The sequence below is a fragment of the Artemia sp. Qi Xiang Cuo genome, chromosome 9 (genome assembly GCF_049724085.1).
Source record: "Artemia sp. Qi Xiang Cuo chromosome 9, ASM4972408v1, whole genome shotgun sequence".
Classification (NCBI taxonomy): domain Eukaryota; kingdom Metazoa; phylum Arthropoda; class Branchiopoda; order Anostraca; family Artemiidae; genus Artemia; species Artemia sp. Qi Xiang Cuo.
The window spans coordinates 17,117,297-17,140,861 of NC_142802.1; the positions used below are offsets into that span (position 1 = coordinate 17,117,297).

At 35.2% G+C, this 23,565-nt stretch overlaps 1 protein-coding gene across 1 annotated transcript in view; it reads right to left on the minus strand.

Moving 5' to 3' along the window:
* LOC148948377 (protein 4.1-like) overlaps nt 1-23,565 on the minus strand; it is a gene marked incomplete at its 5' end in the record, with an annotated part of 340,764 nt that overhangs the window by 217,711 nt on the left and 99,488 nt on the right. The window contains one exon of the mRNA XM_089094909.1: nt 14,424-14,591. Coding sequence (XP_088951035.1) covers nt 14,424-14,591 — 168 coding nt within the window. The remainder of the gene's footprint in view (nt 1-14,423; nt 14,592-23,565) is intronic.

Below are 23,565 nucleotides of genomic sequence, written 5' to 3' on the forward strand. Positions count from 1 at the left end.
GAGCATGAAGACTTGAGACTGAAGGCTTGCGTGTTGTCTAAATCTGATGAAATTGTTATTCTTGTCAAATAATGCTTAATTATACAAACTATTCTGAGAAAGCTCAAACGAATTTTCCTAACGTAAATTTAAAATATTTTGTTTCATTGTTCTATTGAATCTTATATCTCTTATTGCCCTACTTTATTGATGCCAATTTGTTCTTTCCTCTTGATACCACTCTAGAATATACGACAAAGTAAGGAACCTTATTCTTGAAACAAATATTTCTGTTAATAAGCCGCTGCTAGATTTGAATTTTCTTTATAATTTTTGATTTGTGTCTTTTTTTTATTATTGTATGATATTCATGTAGCCTTTAGAATTTGTGTATCTCTTGTTTTTAACGATTCTAGTCACTTTCTTCAGTCAGACTTCAGTCCCCTGACTGATTCTGATGCTATCAGGAATACTGGCAGCGTGAGTCGCTGTCTAAGTAGGCTAAAAAGTGGGTCTTCTTTAATAACTTCAGAAGAGCTGTAAAATAATTTTTGATATCTGTTTTTTTTTTCGTGACCCTTCATAATTTTGTTGCTTTTTGGATTATTTCTTTTTAAATATAAATACCAAAATAGGAATATTCTATAATCTAGGGGGCGAAAATCAATTTGAGGAAATCGTCCTCTATCCCTCCCCCTTTGGTGCCCCAGCCTAAACATCATGGGAGACCATAGGCTCAATGTTAGGGGGAGGGGCTTACCTTGTCCAATCGGTACTCCCAATGCTGTATAATAGCAATCTCAAAATAAAATATAATAGGCAGCATGATAGTGTTGTCTAAGTACAGAGTGATTTGGCCGCAATAAATTATTTATTTTTATTTTTTTTACACTTCTTACAGGAAGAAATGTCATAGAAACCACAAAAGGAGCTCATGGAGGGCAAACAGTCCCCCCCCCACGTCAATCATTTCACCAAACACATTCAATTAAAATTTTGAGATAGCCATTTTGTTTTGCGTAGTTTAAAAGCCGCAACATTATAAATTAGAGGATGCCCCCCCCCACAACCTTCAGGGTTAGGGTTGTAAGTTACGCCTTGGGGGGATATAAGGATTTTTATAGAAAGAGTTGTCGTATAAGCCTCGGAAGGGGCTCATTTGATTGGTAATCAGAAGTTCTACTGGCCTTTTTAACAGTTAAAAGAGATTGGAGGGCAACCAAGCCCCCCCCCCCCCTTCACCAATCATTTGCCCAAACACATCTAATCAGAATTTTTGAGATAGCCATTATGTTCAGCATAGTTGAAATGTCGGGAAAGTATGTCTTTGAGGATAACCCCCCCCATAGCCCTCAGGGCAGGGGTTGTAAGTCACACCCTGGGGCCATATAAGGTTTTCATAGAAATGGTGGTCGAATAAACTTCGGAGAAGGCTCATTGGATTAGTAATCAGAAGTCATAGTGCTCTTTTTAAGAGTCAAAGCGGTCAGAGGGAAGATACCCCTCCCCTCCACAAGCACGTCGTATTTCCCCGAAATGCATCTGACAGAAATTTTAAGATGGCCATTTGTTGTCGTAGAAACTTCAAAAAGATCTCATTCAGTTGGAAATTGAAAGGTGCCCTCTTTAATAATCAAAAGTGACTGGAGGGCAACAATTCCCCCTTGCGCCCATCATTTCCCCAAAAAATTCCAATCGAAATTTCGAGATAGTTATTTTGTTTCACGTAGTTCTAAAGTCCAGAAATTATGTTTTTGAGGATGAACCTCCCCCCACAGTCCTCAGGGCAAGGGCTTTAAGTTATGCCCCTAGGGCATATAAGGTTTTTATGGAAACGGTGGTCATATAAACTTCAGAGGGGGGCTCATTGAATTGGAAATCGGAAGTGTAAGTGCCATTTTGTAGAGTCAAATTTATCGGAAGGCCGCTATACCCCCCACGTCATATTTTCCCCAAATGCATCCGATAGAAATTTTGAGATATATAGATATATTCCAAAAAATATTCCAAATATCTCATAACATGGCCTTAGGGGTTGACATAACCCTCAGAGTATGGGGTAAGGGTTGAAGCTATGCCTCGGTGGCATGTAAGTTTTTTATGAAGGGGTTGTCTTGTGAACTTTAGAGGAGGCTCATTTGATTGGAAACGTATAGTTATAGTTCCGTTTCAAGAGTCAAGCATGATGGAGAGAAAATAGCCCCCATCCCTGATATCCCCTTTTCCCCAAACACATTCGATCGAAATTGTGAGATAATCATTTTGTACAACCAATAGTCCGAAGAGAATATAACAGTGTCTTCAGTAATCAAATATAAGAAATATTTAGGCAGACGTTGAACGAAATCAAAATAAACTATGAGCATGTTGACTTTCAAAAAGGTGACACAGCAAAATCTCAAGAATAACTTACATTATCAAGTTAGACATTTAACAATGAGTTATGGGGGATTTTGAACTAGCCAGAAGGCACTTTGTGTATAGTTTTAATACTATCACTACAGTTACTGCAACTAATGACGGTAAGAGCATTAAGATGACACTTTTAGGAAGCGTCTAGGGGAGTTCGAATTAAACGAAAAAACTGTATTCAATTCAATTCAATTTATTCGAATAAAAACATAATACAAACATCAATAACAATAAAGATCCTAGAAGAGAACTGGTTAAGGAGCAAAAAAAGAAAAAAAAATTAAAATAAAACTGAAAAAAAAAGAAAAAAAAGAAGAATAAAACATGGGTAATTAAAGCAAATTGGTTAAAAATGGAAAGATTAAATTATATTATCAAGTTTTGTTACATTTTTATACAGCTTGCAGAAACTTGTGGCTAGTTCAACACTGGAGGGTATTTTGTTCCATTGAATAATGGATTTGTAAATGGGAGATTGCTGGGCAGCACTAGAAACACATTTAGGGATTATAAAGGCTCGATTGGATGAACGGAGACAGGGGGCTTCCGAATTATTAATGTTATAATAGGTTAGTAGTCGAGGAGGAAGATTCTTGTGGAAAGCAGAGTAAGCAAGCGATATGTTTAGTTTTTGTATGATTTGATCACGTGGAGCTATACCAAAACCTGAATATAAATCACGAATTGGATACAGAAGGGAAAGACGAAAAACTGTTTTAATGACACGGTTTTGGGCAAATCTGAGTTTTTTAGTGAAGGACAGGTTTGTATTTCCCCAAACTGATCCGCAATAAGAAGGGTAAGGAAAAATAAAGGAATAATAGAGGGTAACTAGGATGTCAGGAGGAATAAAATAATTCACACGGTTAATCATAGCTACTTGTCTCAAAATTATTGCTGTGATGTAAGAAATATGATTAGAGAAGGGCAAGCATGAGTCAATAAATACACTAAGAAATTTGGCAACCTCCACTTTTTGAAAGATGTCAGAGAAGTTCTTGAGACCAAGAGCAGTATAGGTAACCTCTTGGTTGTATGGGGTTTTGAATAATACTACTTGACTTTTTTTGATATCACTAGTCATGTTATTCTTGAGGCACCGTGCCTGGTCTCTGTTCATAAGGACTTGTCCGGAGCTTATTGCCTATTGTAAATTGGCAGGAATTATGAAGAAGTTGCTTTTATCAACAAGTAGCAAAGAATATACTGAAGGACCTATGTTCATAGCAAGATCATTGATATACAGTAGAAAGAAAATAGGGCCTAGAACGGAGCCTTGCGGGACAACCCTCCGAACAGGTAAGGGCTGAGAGGATACTCCACCTAAGCTCATACTCTGTACCCTTCCAGATAGAAAAGAATCAAACCAAGAGAGGGGAACACCACGAATACCGTAACTATTTAATTTACTTATTAAAATTCTATGATCGATCGTGTCAAAGGCCTTAGAAAAATCCAAAAACAAACCCAATACAGTTTTTTTTAAGGTCAAGTTGTGAGCGTATGAACTTTGTGGCGTCAATTAGAGCATGAGAAGTGGAAAATATCGTCCTAAAGCCATATTGGTGAGGAAAAATCAAGGAAACAGAGTGCTGACTGTCAAACAGAAAGGGAGACATACGTCTGAAGATGATTCTCTCGAGCACTTTGGATATTACAGGGAGAATTGAAATTGGACAATAATTACCTATCTCAGTTGGATCGCCCTTTTTAAGAACTGGGATAACAATGGCTGACTTTAGTAAATCAGGGAAAACTCCGTGGGCTAAAGATAGGTTGGCAATATGCTTGATGGCTCGCAAACAAAAGGAGATATGGTCTTCAGGAGCTTATTACTTAATCCAAGACAGTCAGGTGTAAAACTATTAGGAAGAGAACCGATGATTTGAAGTACCTCATTGCTATCAGTTGGGCAGAAAAACATGAATCTAGGATTGAAGCAAGGGAGTACATCCTGTAAGGAAGAGCGGGATTCAGTATGAAGAACATTAGAAAAATAATTATTGAATGCGTCAGGCGCATGTAATGGTTCAATTAATCTGCCATTTGTTTCTTTAAGGCGATTATGTATAGACCCAGATTTTCTACTTTTTGAGAACGTATCATTAATGGTGGACCAAGTCTTTTTAGGGTTTCCTTTGCAATTGCGAATTTTTTTATAAAAATAATTTTTCTTCACTTCACGGATGAGTTTAGTTTATAAGTGTTTATAATTTGATAGGTCAAAATCACTACCGGTTTTACAGACTAACTTATATAATTTGTTTTTACGATATGAGGAGACAATGAGGCTCTGCGACATCCAGGGGCGTATAGGGATAGTTTCCTGGTTATGTTTACGAATAGGAAAAGTTGAATGGACAATCTCACTTAGCCTTTCTGCAAAACCATTTGTGGCAGAATTTACCTCTTGACAATTTAAAACATCGGACCAGTCAGTGGTTCTTAGGCAATTGATAAAATGGGTTATATTTGCAGAGCTGTAGTTTCTAGTAGGTGTTGGGATATTAATTCTAGAGCGTAGAGGTATTGGTTGTGAAGGTAGTGACAAGTAAATAGGAAAATGTTCTGACAGATCCTAAAATATTATATTTGAGGACTGGTCATTTCCCAGGGAAGTGGATACAAAAATGTTATCAATTAATGATGATTTGGATCTCACAGGATCGACTCTACTGGGGAAAAAAATTGTGGGTAGAAGACCACTCGCGGTTACCGATTCAAAAAAAGTGTCAGATTCAATATTTTTACCAACATTGAATAGGTTACAATTAAAGTCCCCAAGAACTATTGCCTTTTTATGGGGTAGATTAATAAAATTAGAGAAATCATCAAACAGATTACAAAAACATGAGGTCGGAAATGGTGGAGGTTTATAAAATAAGGAGAGTATATAGGAATTTTGGCCGATAACTATGTTAACAATTATTGAATAAATACATCTGAGATTTATTTGTGTAGAGAAAATAGATTCGCACTCTGATAGCCTGGTAAAATTTACATTCGAACGGATGTAAAGTGAGATACCCCCAGAACACTTTATCAACCTCCTGGGCATATGGATTATTTGGTAACCAGGGAGTAAAAAATCCCTAGTGTCATCATTATCAGAAAGCCATGTCTCTGTTAATCCTATTACTTCAAAAAGGCAGACACCCTTGAATGAAATTAAATCTTTAAACTTGAGCCACTTATCCCGGATGCTTCTGATGTTAAAACAAAGAACATTAAGGGAATTATCATTTACAAGTTTTGGCTTCACATTGGTAGCAAAATCGAGAATATCAAGGTAATTACAACTAGCATGAGTTAAGGTACCATCGGAGCTGCTGATAGTGTTGGCATGCTGGATACCTTCTTTGTCGGAATAATTAAAAGCAGTGTTATTAGAAAGGGACTAATTAAGTAAAAATGAAAAGTCACACATTAATTAGTCGTCAGGCATTCTTGTTGGGTACCTTCTCACTTGGGTTTTCCTTTGAACATCATCCTCGCCTGAAGAGACTTCGTGAGGGGTCGTCAATTTCTGTGTTACTGTGTTGGTCGGCTTTTTTTTTCTTTTCTTTGTTTTGCATTGGCTTGGTGCTTCTACCATCGTTTCAGGTGTTGGTGATTCTTTCAAATTTCTGGGGGACTAGTAACAGCTGGGATCGTAGGAAATGTTGAGTTAGAATGGCATTCCATGCCTTCCTTGAAGGATAAAAGTTATACCGTAGCTTTTTGCCAGATTTCCTCTCCTAGGAATGTAGTAATGGCCTTTTTTTAAGGATATTTTTAAGTTCAACTGGTTCACTGCCAACCTCGATAAGATGGGAAACTGCGAGGTATGTGGCTAACCTTTGCCATTCTTGATTGTGATGATGAATAACTTGTGGATGTGATAAAACTGGAAGTTGGGAAGAGGAAGGCTGCAATTTGGCCTCAAGTTGAGGAAATTGAGTGGACCATTGGGTAAATCAGAAGCCTAAATGAGGTCCTGCCTGGGGGTGGGACCTTTTTCTTCTGGTCCTTTGAAATTTCAGTTTGACTATTTAAGGGTCGACTTGGAGTTAGTTGTCTAGGGATTATAGCGGCTACGACGGAGTAGGGCAAGTTCAATATCACAGAGGTTCGGAGGATCTCGGCCCTCGTGTGATAGGCCGGACAAAGTTGCTTCTCAAGTGCCGTGTGCCCCTTATTATTACAATTTTTACAGTAGGCGTCTTTCTCGGTGCAATTTTCTGTAACGTGGCTAGGTTTACCACATTTTTTACATGATTGGAGTGACTGCTTACAATTATTTTTGCTATGACCATGAGCTAGGCAAATTGCACATTGTAGGGCCTTTGGTTTATAGAACTTATGGTGAAGGGCCATACCACACAGAAAAACTTCTCTTTGAAACTCGTTTTTGCGTACAATGAGCACTGAGCGACTGGGTATAAGATTACCATCATTTTTCAAGCTGAGTCTTGCGGCTGTCGTTGGATGGACGAGATGATCTAAAGAATCAATTAGTTCAGTTGTAAATTCCTCTATTGGTTTTCTGGTGTCAACACCACAAACCACGTATTTTATAGGACTTTTCTACTTCTTTTGATGTGGCAAAGATTTTGGAACCCTCAACGATTAATTCCTTGGACCTTGAAAGGGCTAAATCTGTGGCCTTATGAAAGGTAAAATAAAAAATTATCAGACTATCATTTAGTAAGACTACTTCAAAAGTTGAGTTAGCGAGTAGAAATGTAGGCTTTCCAATATCCATTAACCGCTCTCTAGTAAAGGGTCGACCAGTAGGGTTTTTTCTGTAGACAAAGTCAGAATTTTGTTCATATAGAAAGCAAGGTTGTAATTAAGTGAGGTAGTACTTATAAGTACGTAAGATTATATTAAAGCAGGTTCTCCCAAGGGGTGATTTACAGGCATAATTTTTTCTTTTTTTGAAGGTATTTAACCTAGGAATTGTCGTGTGAAGTCTGTTTAGGACTTTTATCCCTTTAAGATGTGTGGTTGATTTAGAAATAGGAGTCGGGGGGGGGGGGGTTCTAGTTAATTTTCTTTTTGTGGGTACGAAAGGTGAGACATCTATGTCTTTCAGGAGCTTCCTTATTGGTAAACATGAGCCATTTGAAACTAAAAATCTCACCTCATTTCTTTAACTGTTCAGAACTATGATTAAAATCCTACAATCCAATTATCAAGAACCAAGGTCACTAATATCACTTAGGAAAGTCCAGGGACATGCACGGTCTGTAAATGTTCAAGTTACACACGGGGAATTTCGACTGGCAAAATACCAATAGTGAAAACACCAATTAGATGTTAACACAGCGGAAGCAAGTTCAAAACTGTATGAATACAGGTTTTCAAAAAGACATATAAGCAATATCATAGGCAGCGCCACTTGTATAATAGCTAGCAATATCATTGAAACATTGAAAGAAGCTAATTCGATTCAAAATTACCAGTTCTAGTGTCCTTTCTAAGGGCAAAAAGAGATTGGAGGGCAATCAGCTCGTCTTTTAAGCCGATTTATTTCCCAAACACATCCAGTCAAAATTTTGAGACAACTCTATTGTTCAGCATAGTAGAATGGTCCAGCAACTATTTCTTTAAGGATATTGGGCATGTCAACCCACCCCCCACAATTATGCAAGTGGCCCATTATGTTATATAAATAAATGCTACTTTAAAACTAAGTCAAAATGCATTTTATTTGCGGTTGCCAATAAGACACTTCAGCAATATATCGAGAACGACTGGGGGTATCAGGTTGAAGCTTTCGGGGCTACTACTATTACTACTTCTTTTCTTACAGTTTAATTAAATGAATAGAGTCTAACTGTATCTAGGTTAACATTGAGTTATATTTTTCAGGTTAACTTGAGGAGGTATAAAATTAAATTAAAAAAAAAACTATTTGTGTCAGGATTAGAAATTGTTGAAAAAGTTACTCCCAACATACAAATAGCAAGCCAAACTTTGGATTCTTATAGAAAAAAAGAATAAAAGATATAAAATATTAATTTTTTTTTCATGAAAATGACTATGTCAGTAAAAAACAAACAGAAACTAATTGAAAAAGAAAACTTTTTCCAAAAAACAAGTTTTTCAAAGAAAAGTAAAGAGCTCCATTAAGCCAAAAATGGGCAGAAATGAAGTCAAGTAATCGTCCAAGCGCATAATTTGCGCTTTACTGATAACAAAATACGTTTAAACGTTTTCACTTTTTTTTTTACTTTAATAAATACAAAAAAATTAAGACTTTAAGGAATAAATACCAGTATAAGTATATTAAACTGACAATCCACAATCATTTAAATCCTAAATTATGTTCTGGTCTTGAGAAGCCATGGGGGTTGTCAGCCCTAGTAATATTAATTTTTGGTCGTTTCGAGTTCGAATCGGCTATTTATTCTGATTTCTGTTAGTTTTGAGTTTCATCTATTTGTTGATAGTGATTTGTGGTAGTTTTACGCTTGGAAAGTTATTTGACTTTATTTCTACCCATTTTTAGCTTAATGGAGCTCTTTAGTTTCCTATGGAAAACTTATTTTGTGGAAAACGTTTTTTAAATTAATACGAGCATAAGGCAGCGTTATTCAGCCAGGAGGGCTGAAACCCCCTGTCCCCCCCCCACATATGGGTGCCCATGCTAAACATGCATGTAGTCTGATAGCTATGTCTATGAAGTCTGATAGTATTGTTAGTATAATTAACAATAAAACTTCCAGTTTGCTATTGGCAAACACGATTGGTGGTATTATGACTCCTTTACACTATCTTTGAATACCGACCACAGAGGACATAAGCTCAATAAAACCAATCAATAGAACAAGAGTCAACTATAATAGTGTAATCGATTAAAAGAACAAACGGGGCTAATTTAGATTTTTCATTCAAAGAGAATTGGAAAATGATGCGAGATGGAAATAAAACCTGTCTGTAAAGAAAAAAAAAATATATTTTCTAGCTTTATACAGTAAAGCCAAAGAGTTACCCATTATAATAACCTACGTGGTATTTTTGTTTCTTTTTCTATTTTTTTTTTCAGTTTTGCGCCACCTTACAGGTTTTGGAAAAAAAACAGTTATAAGAGCCTGTTTTGCCTAAACAATAACATAACTATTTTTATATACAAGCTTACATATATATGTATGTATTTATATTACTGTTTCTTTGGCGAGATAATGTCATGTCAAGGATAGAACTTCAATCATTAAGACTATCAACATTTTAATCGTACATAACATAGTCTGTATTAACGCAAAATATCATGAAGCGTCAAGACATAAAATAGGTAAGGGATGCAGCACTGTACTTTAAAGTCCCTACCGGCAGTGCTGGTATCCTTTCCTTGACCCTTCAGCCGAGAAGTGAAATAAGTGGCTGAGGACCAGCCTTCCTGTGCTTTCAATCAAAATTTCACTCATATATCCCATAGTCTGTGTTAATATAAAGTATCGTGAAGTGTCAAAACGTAAAAAAGGTAAAAGATGCGGCACAGTACTTTAGAGTCCTTATTGGCGGTTCTGATATCTGTTCCTTGGCTCTGCAGCCAAGAAGTGCTTTGGGGGGCTGGGGGCCATGCCGCCTGCCCTTTCATACACCCAACCTGTTTACCTTTTCCATATTTCTCCGGCCCAATATTTGGAGCTGGGTCAACTCTGGCTAAGCTTACGGAGCCACACCGCTGACCCTCGTTTGAAACCAAATTATCAGTGATACCGGGATATGAACCCCCATCCAGAAGAACATAGGATTAAAAGTTCAGTAAATTAAATACTCAGTCAAAGTTTTCAGACTCCCATTTCCCTTCAGTTCCCTATGCTCCTTAAAAACTGTTAATAATGTTTATTTAGTATTAGAGACATGTTCTTACATACTTTTAATGCTTTTTACTACATCTTATCAGTTTTCCCACGCTCTTTACGTTTTTAAATATTCTATACATAATCTTACATACATTCTCTTGCATACTTTGCATACTCTTCACAAACTTTTAACAGTCTTTACATACTCGTACATACATATTCCTACATACTTGAAGTATTCTTTACAATTTTTTTTCAGTTTCCAATGCTTTTTACAAACTCTTCTCAGTTTCCCAAATTCTTTTACAGACTCTTAATAATCTTTACATACTCTTTAATAGCCTACATACTCCTAAATACATTGCATATTCTTTACCAGCTGTTTACAAGCTCTTAATATTTTTTACATACTCTTACAGAAATTCTATAACCTACTTTACTTACTCTTTGCAAATTCTTTATACTCTATAATTAACTAACTAACAACTCACCGCAGCACCAAGCCGCCTAAGGCCAACACAGCTACACACGCTCCTCCTCCATCCCAATCTATTCAAAGCCACCCTTTTTACACCCTCCCAGGAAGTTACCATTTCCTTCAAATCTTTCTTTGTGACGTCCTCCCACCCCAAACGAGGACGACATGCTTTCCGTTTAGCCCTAAACGGTTGGCCGAATAGGAAAATCTTCGGCAATCTGTCATCCTTTACTAATAATACTAGAAAGGTAAGTGAACCTGCCCACCTGATTAATCTTTTCGTTACACAACATCACGTTTTTAGCTTCACTTATTTCTAGCCTTAGCGACTTAGTATCCTTAACATTAATTTCAAACCTATTCTAGCACCCTGAATTCACAAAACCTCTAAAAGTTCATTCATTTTGCTCGCACTTTCATCTAGAATGCTTAAATCATCTGCATAACCTAAGTCCAGGGGAGTGTTTCCTCCCCAGTTGATTCCGTGGTCTCCTATTGCCTTTCCTGTGCTCCTCAAGACAAAATCCATCAAAATAATCCATATAAAGGGGGATAGAACGCAACCCTGCGTACCTCCTGGTTTAATACAAAACCAGCTGCTAACCTTATTTCCTACTTTAGCCACAGCAGTGTAATTCACGTACATAGCACTTATCACTTTAATGTATTTGTCTGGTATACCACACAAGGATAAAACCTTTGCTAAAAATCTTCTATCAACAGAATCGAACGCATGCTCATAGCATATAAGACTGAGGACCAAAGGTGTTTGACAACTCAGGCCCTTCTCAATTATTAACCTAAGAGTGAAAATTTGGTCGACATATCCTCTACCTTTTCTAAAACCAAACTGTTCTTCTCTTAAAACTTTGTCTACAACATCTCTCAGTCTAAGAAGTATCACATTTCTAAGTAATTTGCTGCCTACATAGACCATACCACGATAATTAACCCACTCACTCTTATCATCTTTCTTATAAAGTGGTTTAATTAAGGTTATACTCGAGAGGTATTCTTAAATACATTAAATAAAAAAAAAAAAGTTTTTTTTAACTGAAAGTAAGGAGTGACATTAAAACTTGAAACGAACAGAAATTATTCCGTATATGAAAGGGGTTTTTCCCTCCTCAACGCCTCACTCTTTACGCTAAAGTTTTTTATTATTTAAAAAAATAAAATTGTAAGACAGAGTCAAACTTTAGCGTAAAGAGCGAGGCGCTAAGGAGGGGACAACCCCTTTTATATACGGAATAATTTATGTTCATTTTAAGTTTCAATGTCGTTCCTTATTTTCAGTTAAAAAAAAACTTGTTTTTTTTATTTAATTTCTGGACGTTTTTGAGTTAATGCAGCTTTGATTTTGGCCAACCGTATATGAATAATTAAAACAAAATTCCCATATTAATTTTCCTTTTTTTGGCTAAATGGCTAAATTACGAATTTCTATATTCGTATGTTTTTATTACGTATATTCGGGAGTTCACCCCTAGTCAATACCTCGCTTTTTACGCTAAAGTTCCAATTTTGTTCGAATCAAAAACCCCTGAATCACAAAGGCCGTTTAATTAGAATAGATGGCTCTTTTGAAAGTGCTAAAAAAACTTCAGCGTAAAGAGCAAGGTATTTACTAGGTGGCGAACCCCTCATATACGTAATCATTTCTGTTCGTGTTAAGTTTTAATGTTGCTCCTTACTTTCAGTTAAAAAAAACTGAATTTTTTTAAAATTTCTGATCGTTATTTAAATATCTTTCTTCTGACAAAAAATACAACATTCCACATTTTTGCAGATAGGAGCTTGAAACTTCTGATACGCTGAATTTGATGGTGTGATTTTCATTAAAGTTCTATGACTGTTAGGGGTTGTCTCCCCCTTTTTTTCTAAAATAAGGCAAATTTTCTCAGGCTCACAAGTTTGGATGGGTAAGACTAAACTTCATGAAACTTATATATTTGAAATCACCATAACAATTTAGTTCTTTGGATGTATCAATTGGTATAAATGTTCCGTTTTTTAGAATTTCGGTTACTATTGAGCCGGGTCGCTCCTTACTTACAGTTCGTTACCACGAACTGTTTGATACTCCTACATAATTTACATATTATTTACAAATTCCAATCCCTTTCCTACACTCTTTACAAACTCTTAATATTTTTACCTTCTCTTTCACGCATACTCTTAAATACTTTACATATTCTTTCCAAACTATTCCCATACTCTTTACAAGCTTTTAATATTCTTTACTCACTCTTACCTGTATAGTCCTACAAACTTTACCTACTCCGTACATATTCTTATTAATTTCCCATGCCCCTTACAAACCCTTAATGCTCTTTGCATATTCTTACATACATACTGCTGGATATTTTACACGCTATATACCAACCTTATCAATTTCTTATACTCCTTATGAACTCTTAATGCTCTTTACATACTTTTACACACCCACTTCTACATACTTTGGGGCATCAAACATATTATTATTAGTTTCCCATGCCCCTTAAAAACTCTTATTGCTCTTTGTATACTCATACATACATACTCCTGGATACTTCACACGCTATATACAAACCTTATCAGTTTCTTATTCTCCTTATGAACTCTTAATGCTCTTTACATACTTTTACACACCCACTTCTACATACTTTGGGGCATCAAACTTATAATTATTAGTTTCCCATGCCACTTAAAAACTCTTAATGCTCTTTGCATACTCATATATACATACTCCCGGATACTTCACACGCTATATACAAACCTTATCAGTTTCTTATACTCATTATGAACTCTTAATGCTCTTTACATACGTTTACACACCCACATCTACATACTTTGGGCCATCAAACACGTTGTTATTAGTTTCCCAAGCCCATTTAAAACTCTTAATGTGCTTTGCATACTCATACATACATACTCCTGGATACTTCACACGCTATATACAAACCTTATCAGTTTCTTATACTCCTTATAAACTCTTAATGCTCCTTACATACGTTTACACACCCACTTCTACATACTTTGGGGCATCAAACATATCATTCTTTGTTTTGCATGCCCCTTAAAAACTCTTAACGCTCTTTGCATACTCATACATACATACTCCTGGATACTTTACACGCTTTATACAAACCTTATCAGTTTCTTATACTCCTTTTTAACTCTTAATGCTTTTTATATACTTTTACACACCCACTTCTACATACTTTGGGGCATCAAACATAGTATTATCAGTTTCCCATGCCCCTTAGAAACTCTTAACGCTCTTTGCGTACTCATACATACATACTCCTGGATACTTCACACGCTATATACAAACCTTATCAGTTTCTTATACTCCTTATGAACTCTTAATGCTCTTAACATACTTTTACGCACCCACTTCTACATACTTGGGGTATCAAACATATTATTATTAGTTTCCCATGCCCCTTAGAAACTCTGAATGCTTTTTGCATGCTCATACATACATACTCCTGGATACTTCACACACTATATACACACCTTATCAGTTTCTTATGCTACTTATGAACTCTTAATGCTCTTTACATACTTTTACACACCCACTTCTACATACTTTGATGCATCAAACATATTATTATTAGTTTCCCATACCCTTTAAAAACTCTTAATGCTCTTTGTATATTCATACATACAAACTCCTGGATATTTCACACAATATATACAAACTTTATCAGTTTCTCATACTCCTTATGAGCTCTTAATACCTTTTACGTACTTTTAAACACCCATATTTCAAATACCTTAGTTCTAGAATCCTCAGCAATAGCAAAGTGAACAATAAACATTTTTCCTTCGTAGTTGAGCTTCGTTATTTCGCACCAACGGAAATGGTGCTGTTTGCGTCCTCCATGGAATGTCAAGACACCAGTATGGTTTACACCAAGGTATAGCTGATTGCCTGCTTGGTCCTAATAATAAAAAAAAAGAAATTTTTCAACTTTTTTTTGGTTGCTCTAAACTAGGGGAAAAGGACATCACCTACATTTTTTCAATGGGGAACAAGCTTGTAGAAACTGAATTGGGATTTTTAATCAGAATTTTAATTTAAAAAATTGTTTTTTCTGGAAAAATGCATAAGTATCCCCAAGTATCTGGTAACTTCGCTCTCTTCTGGTATCCATGACCGTGGATTGTGCCCCCCCCCCTATATATTTTGCCACTAATTTTTTGCCACATATTTGTCGGTATTTTCATTGAAGCTACTATATACAAAAAATCAAGTTTATTATGGTTCCAGAGAAGGATTGTCACAAATGCCTTTTTTTTCTTTTTTTTTTTACCGTGAGGCCATTGCATTAAACCAGTGATTAAAAAGTGATTCACTCCTCTCATGGGTTGAGGAGTCGTGTGAACGAATTATGAAACTTCTAAAGTTATTTAGTAATTTTAAAAAAAAGCTTCTTATGGTTCTAATTAAACGACCCTTGTGTTCCAGGAGTTATTCTTGAAGAACTGGGACAAAATTAAAATTTTAACATAAAGAGCGAGGTATTGAGGAGGGGGCAGTCCCCTTCATACACGTAAAAATTTCTGTTCGTTTTAAGTTTTAATGTTGCTCCTTACTTTCAGTTGAAAAAAATTGTTTTTTTATTGAATTTTTGATCATTTCTTAAATAATGCCATAAAATCTAGCTATCACTCCACGGAAAAATCCACCTCCCCACGAAAATATCCTCTAGAAAATTCAATTCTGGTGAAAATATAACTAGGACAATTACCTTTAGCATTTCCAAGCGTAAAATTGAGACGGAAAAGATAAAGCAAGACTTATAAAAAGGATTTTATATAGGAATTCACCCTCTGTAAAATTTCACTCCCAATAAACTTCTCTCCCAATCAAAAATTCCCCTGTGAAAAAACTTCCAAGCAGAAAATTTGTAACCCCACCCAAAAATGTATGCATACTTCCCAATAACAAATACTATGCTTAAACCATGAGCAAATTTTATAACTTAAGGACCTTTCCCCTAGAGCTATGAGGGGTCGTGTTATATCCAAAGACGCAGTTATCGGGCATTTCCACTATGATGAAAAATATGGCTATTTCAAAATTCTGATCAGACACTTTTGAGAAAAAAGGAGTGGGAAAGGGCACCTAGTTACCCTCCTATACTTCTGGTCACTTAAAAAGGTCAACATAATTTTTTGTTTCCGTTCGAATGAGCTCTCTCTCGGTATTCTAGGACCACTAAGTCGATACGATCACCCCTGGGAAAAACCAACAAATAAACACGCATCCGTGATCTTTCTTCTGGCAAAAAATAGAAAATTCCATATTTTCCCATATAGGAGGTTGAAACCTCTACAATGAGGTTCTCTGATATGATGAATCTGGTGGTGGGATTTCCATTAATATTCTTTGACTTTTAGGGAGTGTTTCCCTCCTTTTTGAAAATAAGACAATTTTTATCAGGCCCGTGGCCTTTGATGGGCAACGCTAAACTTAATGAAACTTGTGTATTTGAAATCAGTTAATGATCAAATTTTTTTTTATATATCTATTGGTATAAAAATTCCGTTCCAAAATACAAAAATTCCAAAATTCAGTTTCGGTTGCTATTGATCCGCGTCGCTCCTTACATACAGTTCGGTATCATGAACTGTTTGACAGTCTTTATCTCTCAAGTCTCCCTAGAATTATTACGGAAAACTTCTTGAGACTATTTTTCGTTTTCAATCTTCTGAGACTCGATTTTCGATACCTGGAAAATTTTTACAGAACTTTTAAGCTAAAACTGTTACAAGTTTAAGATGAAGTTTAGCTGGATGACTGAGGAAGTATTTGTAAATGAAGCTTCCAAACCATAATTTGCAGTCATGGAAGGAAACTAACATCTTTTCGTCTTGTTCACCTTTAAGCTTTTCTTCAACTTAAAAATAAAGGCTTTACTCCTGATTTAAATTTACTACAATATAATTTAAATTCGATGAAAGATAGCAGATTTTTGATAAAATTACTAGAAAAATAAATTACTTGCGAAATATTAATTTATATTTACAGGAAGAAAAACTTAAATGCTCCATCTGCTATGACTTTTAACCCCACCTTTAACTTGAAAGGGGTCCTTTAATCCTGATCTATATTTATAAGAAAAAAAAACACGGAGAAAGGACTGGTCACTTTTCAATGAGCCAATAAACATTTTCTATGACCTTATGGTAGCTTGCTTGCCTAGGCAAAATAAGAGAACAACAGCAGAAAAAAAAATCAAAAATTAACTAGGCTACCCATCAAACATATCACCGCTAAAAAAACATTTTATTTTTGTTTTTCAAAGTGAGGGGCTGAAATTTTCAAGTTCATGGTTTTTTTTACCATGATAATTCCAATGGTGCACTTTCCACTCGGATCTGCTGCCATTTTGAGGAGTTGCGAGCTCATTATCGAAAGAAACGAAAATTCGTTTTCGCATTAATTTTGCAAAGTTTATGTAATAGATATCACTTATGAATCACCTTTAAATAAATTATTTTTCTTACTGAACAGTTTTTTTTTTCAAAATGTGCTGTTAAGCTTCCCGCTACTATGGGCAATAGTTGTCTCTTTAATAGGTTGCAGCTACAACTGCAACCAGTGGCAGCAGTGGAGCATCTAGTACCACAGGGGGTAATAAACCTGTCAGACCACTTTTTTGGCCAACTATACCAGTTTCTGGGCTAACCAGACAGGTTTCTGAGCCAGAAAGTGTCAAACAGGTTAATAGCCTGTAATTTAAAGGTATCTCAGATCTCGTCCGGTATCGCATAATTTATGAAAGGTATCAAAAACGTAACTCATTTGCAAAATTCTGGTCTGAATGATCTTAATAAATGATTTGAATAATGGGATGAAACAGAGAACGACAATTTTCTTATTTTTGATTGGGTTGTATGAAAGTGATAAAGAGTTAAAATTACTTATCAGCTAAGGTAAGTCTGAGGGGTTGGTAAGTCTTAAGCAACGTGACATAACTGTTAGAAAATGATTAGAATAACGTCATTGATACCAGTATGTGGCAATGGGTAGCGGGGACAAGCCGATTTTGCGGCTTGACCTAGTTTATCTTCTTAGTGTGGCCGCTATAATACACAAGTAAATAATGAGGAGTCTGGGCAATATAAAATATTCCTTAGCAATGGAGCATGCTAAAAAATTGAAACTAGTAAATTCGTAGTTGCCAATAAAATAATTTTAACATAGAAATTCAGAATAATCCCTAGAAACCCTTAGAAATCAAATACTAGTGTGATTATGGATTTCAACCATCAAGGACCGCAACCACCAATGATTCTAACTACCTCGGTATTCTAGGACTACTAAGTCAATACGATCACCCCTGGGAAAAACAAACAAATGAACACGCATCCGTGATCTTTCTTCTGGCAAAAAATAGAAAATTCCACATTTTCCCATATAGGAGGTTGAAACCTCTACAATGAGGCTCTGTGATATGATGAATCTGATGGTGGGATTTCCATTAAGATTCTTTGAATTTTAAGGGGCGTTTTAACATAGAAATTTTAACATAGAAATTCAGAATAATCCCTAGAAATCCTTAGAAATCAAGTAGTAGTGTGATTATGGATTTCAACCATCAAGGACAGCAACCACAAATGATATTAACCACCAAGGACCTCAATCTCCAAGGGCCCCCTCTCCTCAGCCTCTGCCCCTTCACCCCGACTTTTTGGCCGTTCTTCACATTTTTTAAAACTTTTTTATGAACTTTTATTTTTTATTTGTTATATTTTTTTAAACTATAAATTTGTTTTAATCTTTTTTACATGTCTTAAACTGACACGAGATATGCTTAAAACCCCCCAAAAATCCTATTTAATATTTTCAAAATACAAAATGAGAATGATATAGATATGTTAGTCGTGTTTTTTTACTATTAGAAAAATAGTGTTTGTAGTAGCACTTTTTTTCTGACTTGGAATTTTTTGGACTTCAACTTTAATTATTCAACAAAAATTATTCAACTTTTTAATTTTTTTTCATTAATGCGGCTGTATCAACAGTACTCTATAGTTACTCATAGACACTATATAGTTTATTATACATTTTAAAACAGTATTATTGCACATTGGAAGGATACACACTGGCATCATATTAAAAAAAGAGGATTGTATTCGTTTGTCCTGATATTGATTATTATGGTACTGCTCTTGGTCCAAGACCAAAGGCTTATGGAATGGACTATGACAACGATCGTTCATCAATAACGAGCTATGGTCTTGGCACTTGGTTTGCAAAGATATGGGAAGGTCTTAGTGGAGGCCTTATTACTAAAATCAAGAAATTTTTCAACTTTTTGTTACATGTCTTAAAATGACATTAAATATACTTTTGGCTGTACCAGTGGTACTTTATGGCTGCTCATCGATACTACGCGGCTGTCCCAAGTGATACTCTAGTGCTAATTATTGACACTACCTAGTTTATTGTATGTATTAAATAAGTAATTTTCGTACATTGGATAACCACTTGCATCATATTTAAAAAAACTGAAAATGAAATATTCGACGAAAGTGTGTAAACACGATACAATCATCGTTGCGTTGAATGCTGACAAGGAAAAACATCTGAACTACGAGACAAGCGAAATTGCAGTTCTTATTGGAAATGTATGCGTACGTTGTCATGACAGCGAGAGTTTAGGTTTCTTTGAACTACCGAAGCTATTTAACATTGTTAATAGTGGATACATGAGAATCTAATTTCCAGAAATGATAGTGCTCAAAGAGAATGCAAATATAAAAATAATTGTCGATTCTGGGGGACATCTGCTTGCAACTGTTGGTGGTAACACGTTATCTATTGATAGATCCTATCATAATCGTTCTGGTATTAGCATTCAAATGAAAGCAAAGAGAAAAAGAAAGGCTTACTGCTGCACTAATGTCATTAACCATATCTTGCCAACGTACCAGAACTGTTACCCGTGTAAAAATAATGTGAAAATAGACAGTGAAATCGCTGGCAAAACAAAAAGGGCATTGGCAAACAATATCACTTTTGAATATAAAGGTTAAATGATGGAAAATAAAGCGCATGTGAATAATATTTCTAGCGTTGATCATAAAAAAACAGATATATTAAATGCAGCAACTAATACGCTCGTAAATCAGATTTATCTTAATCGTGTGTATTCTTGTTAATCAAAAATAAAATCCAAGTGTCGTAAGTGATTAAATATATTTTAATAGATCAGATGTATTTCAACCGAGTGTTTTATTATTGTTAGTCAGATTTAATGCTCAAGTTGCTTAAATGGTCAAATATTTTTAATATATCAGATGTATCTCAACTGAGTGTATTCTTATTAATCAAAAATACAATTCAAGTTTCATAAATGATCAAGCATTTTCAATAAATAAGACGTTTTATAACCGTTTGTATTCTTATTAATCATAGATAAAACCCAAGTTTCTTAAAAGATCATATATTTGTTAAATAAATCAGATGTATCTTAATTGTGTTTATTCTTATTAGTAAAAAATAAAACTCAAGTTTCTTAAATGATGAAATATTTTTAATAAATCATATGTTTCTTAAACATGTGTATTCTTATTAATCAAAAGGAAAACCAAAGTTTCTTAAATGATCACATATTTTTTTTAATTGATCAGATGTATCTTAACCAAATGTATTCTTATTAGTCAAAAATAAAACTCAAGTTTACTAAATGATCAAATATTTTTAATAAATCAGATTTATCTTAACCGTGTGTATACTTATTAATCAAAAATAAAACCCAAATTTATTCAATGATCAAATAGTTTTTAATAGATCAGATATATCTTAACCGAGTGTATTCTTATTAGTCAAACATAAAATTCAAGTTTCTTAAATGATAAATATATTTAATAAACCAGATATGTTGGATAACATTGACACAATCTAAGTATCAGAATGAATAAATGCTTTATCAACATCCTTTGTCGGATATGTCGGATAACATAGACAAAATCTAAGTATCAGAGCGAATAAATTTTTTATCAACCTGTTTTGTCAAATATGTTTGATAACATTGACAAAGTCTAAGTATCAGAGTGAAAAAATTCTCTATCGACCTTCTTCATTAACATAACTTGTCGGATACGCTGGATAGCATTGACAAATCTAAGTATCAGACTGAATAAATTATTTATCAACATCATTTGTCGGATATGTCGGATAATATTATCAAAATATAAGTATCAGAGTGATTAAATTCTTCATCAACATCTTTGGTCAGATACATCGGATAGCATTGACAAAATCTAACTATCAGAGTGAATAAATTCTTTGTCAACATTATTTGTTGGATACGTTGGATAACATTGCCAAAATCCTGGTCATCCAGGCTTGTCAGGCACTATTTCCTTTTAACTTAACATCCTCACATCCTTTAAACAAAATAAAGACAAGATACCTTTTGCTCACTCAGTTCCCGACCGGTACCACTAATATTCACTACCAATCTTCATACTGTTTGGTACTACTTGAGGTAAATAAAACAAAAAAACAACAACACATTAATAAAAATCATAACACCCAGCACAATGGCCACTTAGCAGCCGACAGAAATCGAGTCTGACCGTCTGGTCTAGAATCTCACCTGGTAGGCTTTCCCATGTTAATGGAAGCTGGTGTCTGAGCGAGAAGCCAGATCGAGTCAATGGTTTCCCTGGTCGTTGAATTGTACCTGTGTTACGAGTACTATATTGATGACGTTCAGAAACAAAACAACAGATATTATGCATAGATATTATGCAGGCAATCCGGTGATACATTATTCAAAATTTCGAACATTAAAAGTGCTTAAAAGCACTCAAATAGACCAGAAATCAGTAGTATATGTAAACTCTTATTCAGCTCCCTTACCGAAAAACGAGAATCATTACTAGAAAGAATCCTGATAGCCCCATTCTGGAGAACATATAACAGCCTAGGATGTGCAATGAATGTGGACGACTACACTGAACAAAAGAAAAGTAAATAGGGGTGTACCAGCGAAAAATAAATAAGACGCAGTATTCTAACAGGAAAGAAATGCTTTAATTTCCGAATCATTCCAACATTACTGGCCACTTTAGGAGATACACACTGTATATGTTCTGCAACGAGAAGGTCTAATCAAGAATAATTCTTAGGTATTCCACCGTACTTTTCCGAGATATCTGGGACGAACCAGCATTCGGGGCTGTTTACCATGGATAATAATTCTTAGATCTCCCATAAATAATCCAGTTGGATTTATTAAAATTGATAGCCAGTCTGTTGGATGTCATCCATTGTTCAATATTATGCAGGTCACCTTCTAAAAATCCGACTAACTTTTGCTCTGTACGAGCAATTATCGTGAAATTTATTTCATCTGCGAACAATACAAGGACCTTCTCTGGACCTCTAAAATCTGAACTTAGGTCATTTGTTTGTCCAGACACTGCGTTGCATAGGTCGTTAATATAAAAAGCAAACAACAATGGACCAAATGGAGATCCTTGGGGAGCACTGCATTGGATTGGGTAATGGTTAGACGCGATACCTCCTATTTCCATAGATATGGATATATCTGCTATACAAGATTCAAATAACTTAATCACATTACCACGGAAACAAAAATTCCTAAGCTTCCCTAGTAAAATATGGTGGTCAACGGTATCGAAAGCTTTCAGTATATCTAAAAATAATATAGCCACTTTCATGTGACCTTCTAACTCATGGTTTACCGTCGTCACCATAAACTAAAGAGCATGCTCCGTCGAATAAGCATTACGGAATCCAAATTGGTTACTAAAGAAATAGTTATTCTTACATAAAAAAGAATTCAACCTACAATACAACAACTTTTCTATTATTCGAGAAAGGACCGGCAAAAGGGAAATTGGCCGATTATTGAAATAGCCCTGTTTATCACCACCTTTGTGAATAGGTTTTACCTTTGCTATTTTAAAACAAGATGGGAAAATACTAACCCTGATATAACTATTAACTAGCTCAACAAACTTTGGAAGTAATTCCGGCAATACTTGTTTAACAACTTTAAGTGACAAGAAATCGGCACCAGACGCCGATATTTTCATTTCTCTAATCACTTTTTCAACTTTAGAATCTGTAACTTTACTCAGCCAAAGGGTTACTTTACTCTCTGGGGGAAAGTGTACTTTGAAAGGTTCACCATCCGGTACATCTTGTTCAGTCATTCTTCTCGATCCAACACCACTATTTAAAAGATGTTCCGCCATACTATTTGCCAAATTCCTTGGGTCATCGTGTTCAGGTAATACATTCCCTTTCTCTCCAATTATTGACTTAATAACTTTCCATGTTTTAGCACAATCACCTTAGCTTTTCTTAAATGCATCATGATAGTAATCCCGCTTTGATTTTCTGAGAAGCTTATTCAGAGCATTATTATATCGTCTATAGAACTCTTCATTAACTGTATTTGGGCTCAGGGTTTTCTCTTGATATAAATCGCGCCTTCTATTTATACACTTTAGAAGGCTTTTTGTTATCCATGGCTTATTTGGTTCAACTTTTCTCGACTGTTTGTACTTAGAGCAACTTGGACAGAGCAGTGAAGTTAACTGACCATACCATTTGTCCATTTGATGTCCATTCGATGACTATCGTCATCGTTATTAAGTATGACCAATACTGTGATGCTAGTTTACATTTAAACTTCCTAATCGAAGCAATATCTAATTTAATCCTATTTCTTTTCTCTGTTCCCTGATTTTGGGGGCCCGATACTTCTAAAGTCGCCATAACGGCGCAATGGTCAGATATATCATTGATAATTACCTTCGGATCACTAAATCCAATATTCATAAAAATTTTATCGATTAGTGTCGCATTACTTTTACTAAGTCTTGTAGGGATATTAACACTTGGATATAATTCGAAGGTAA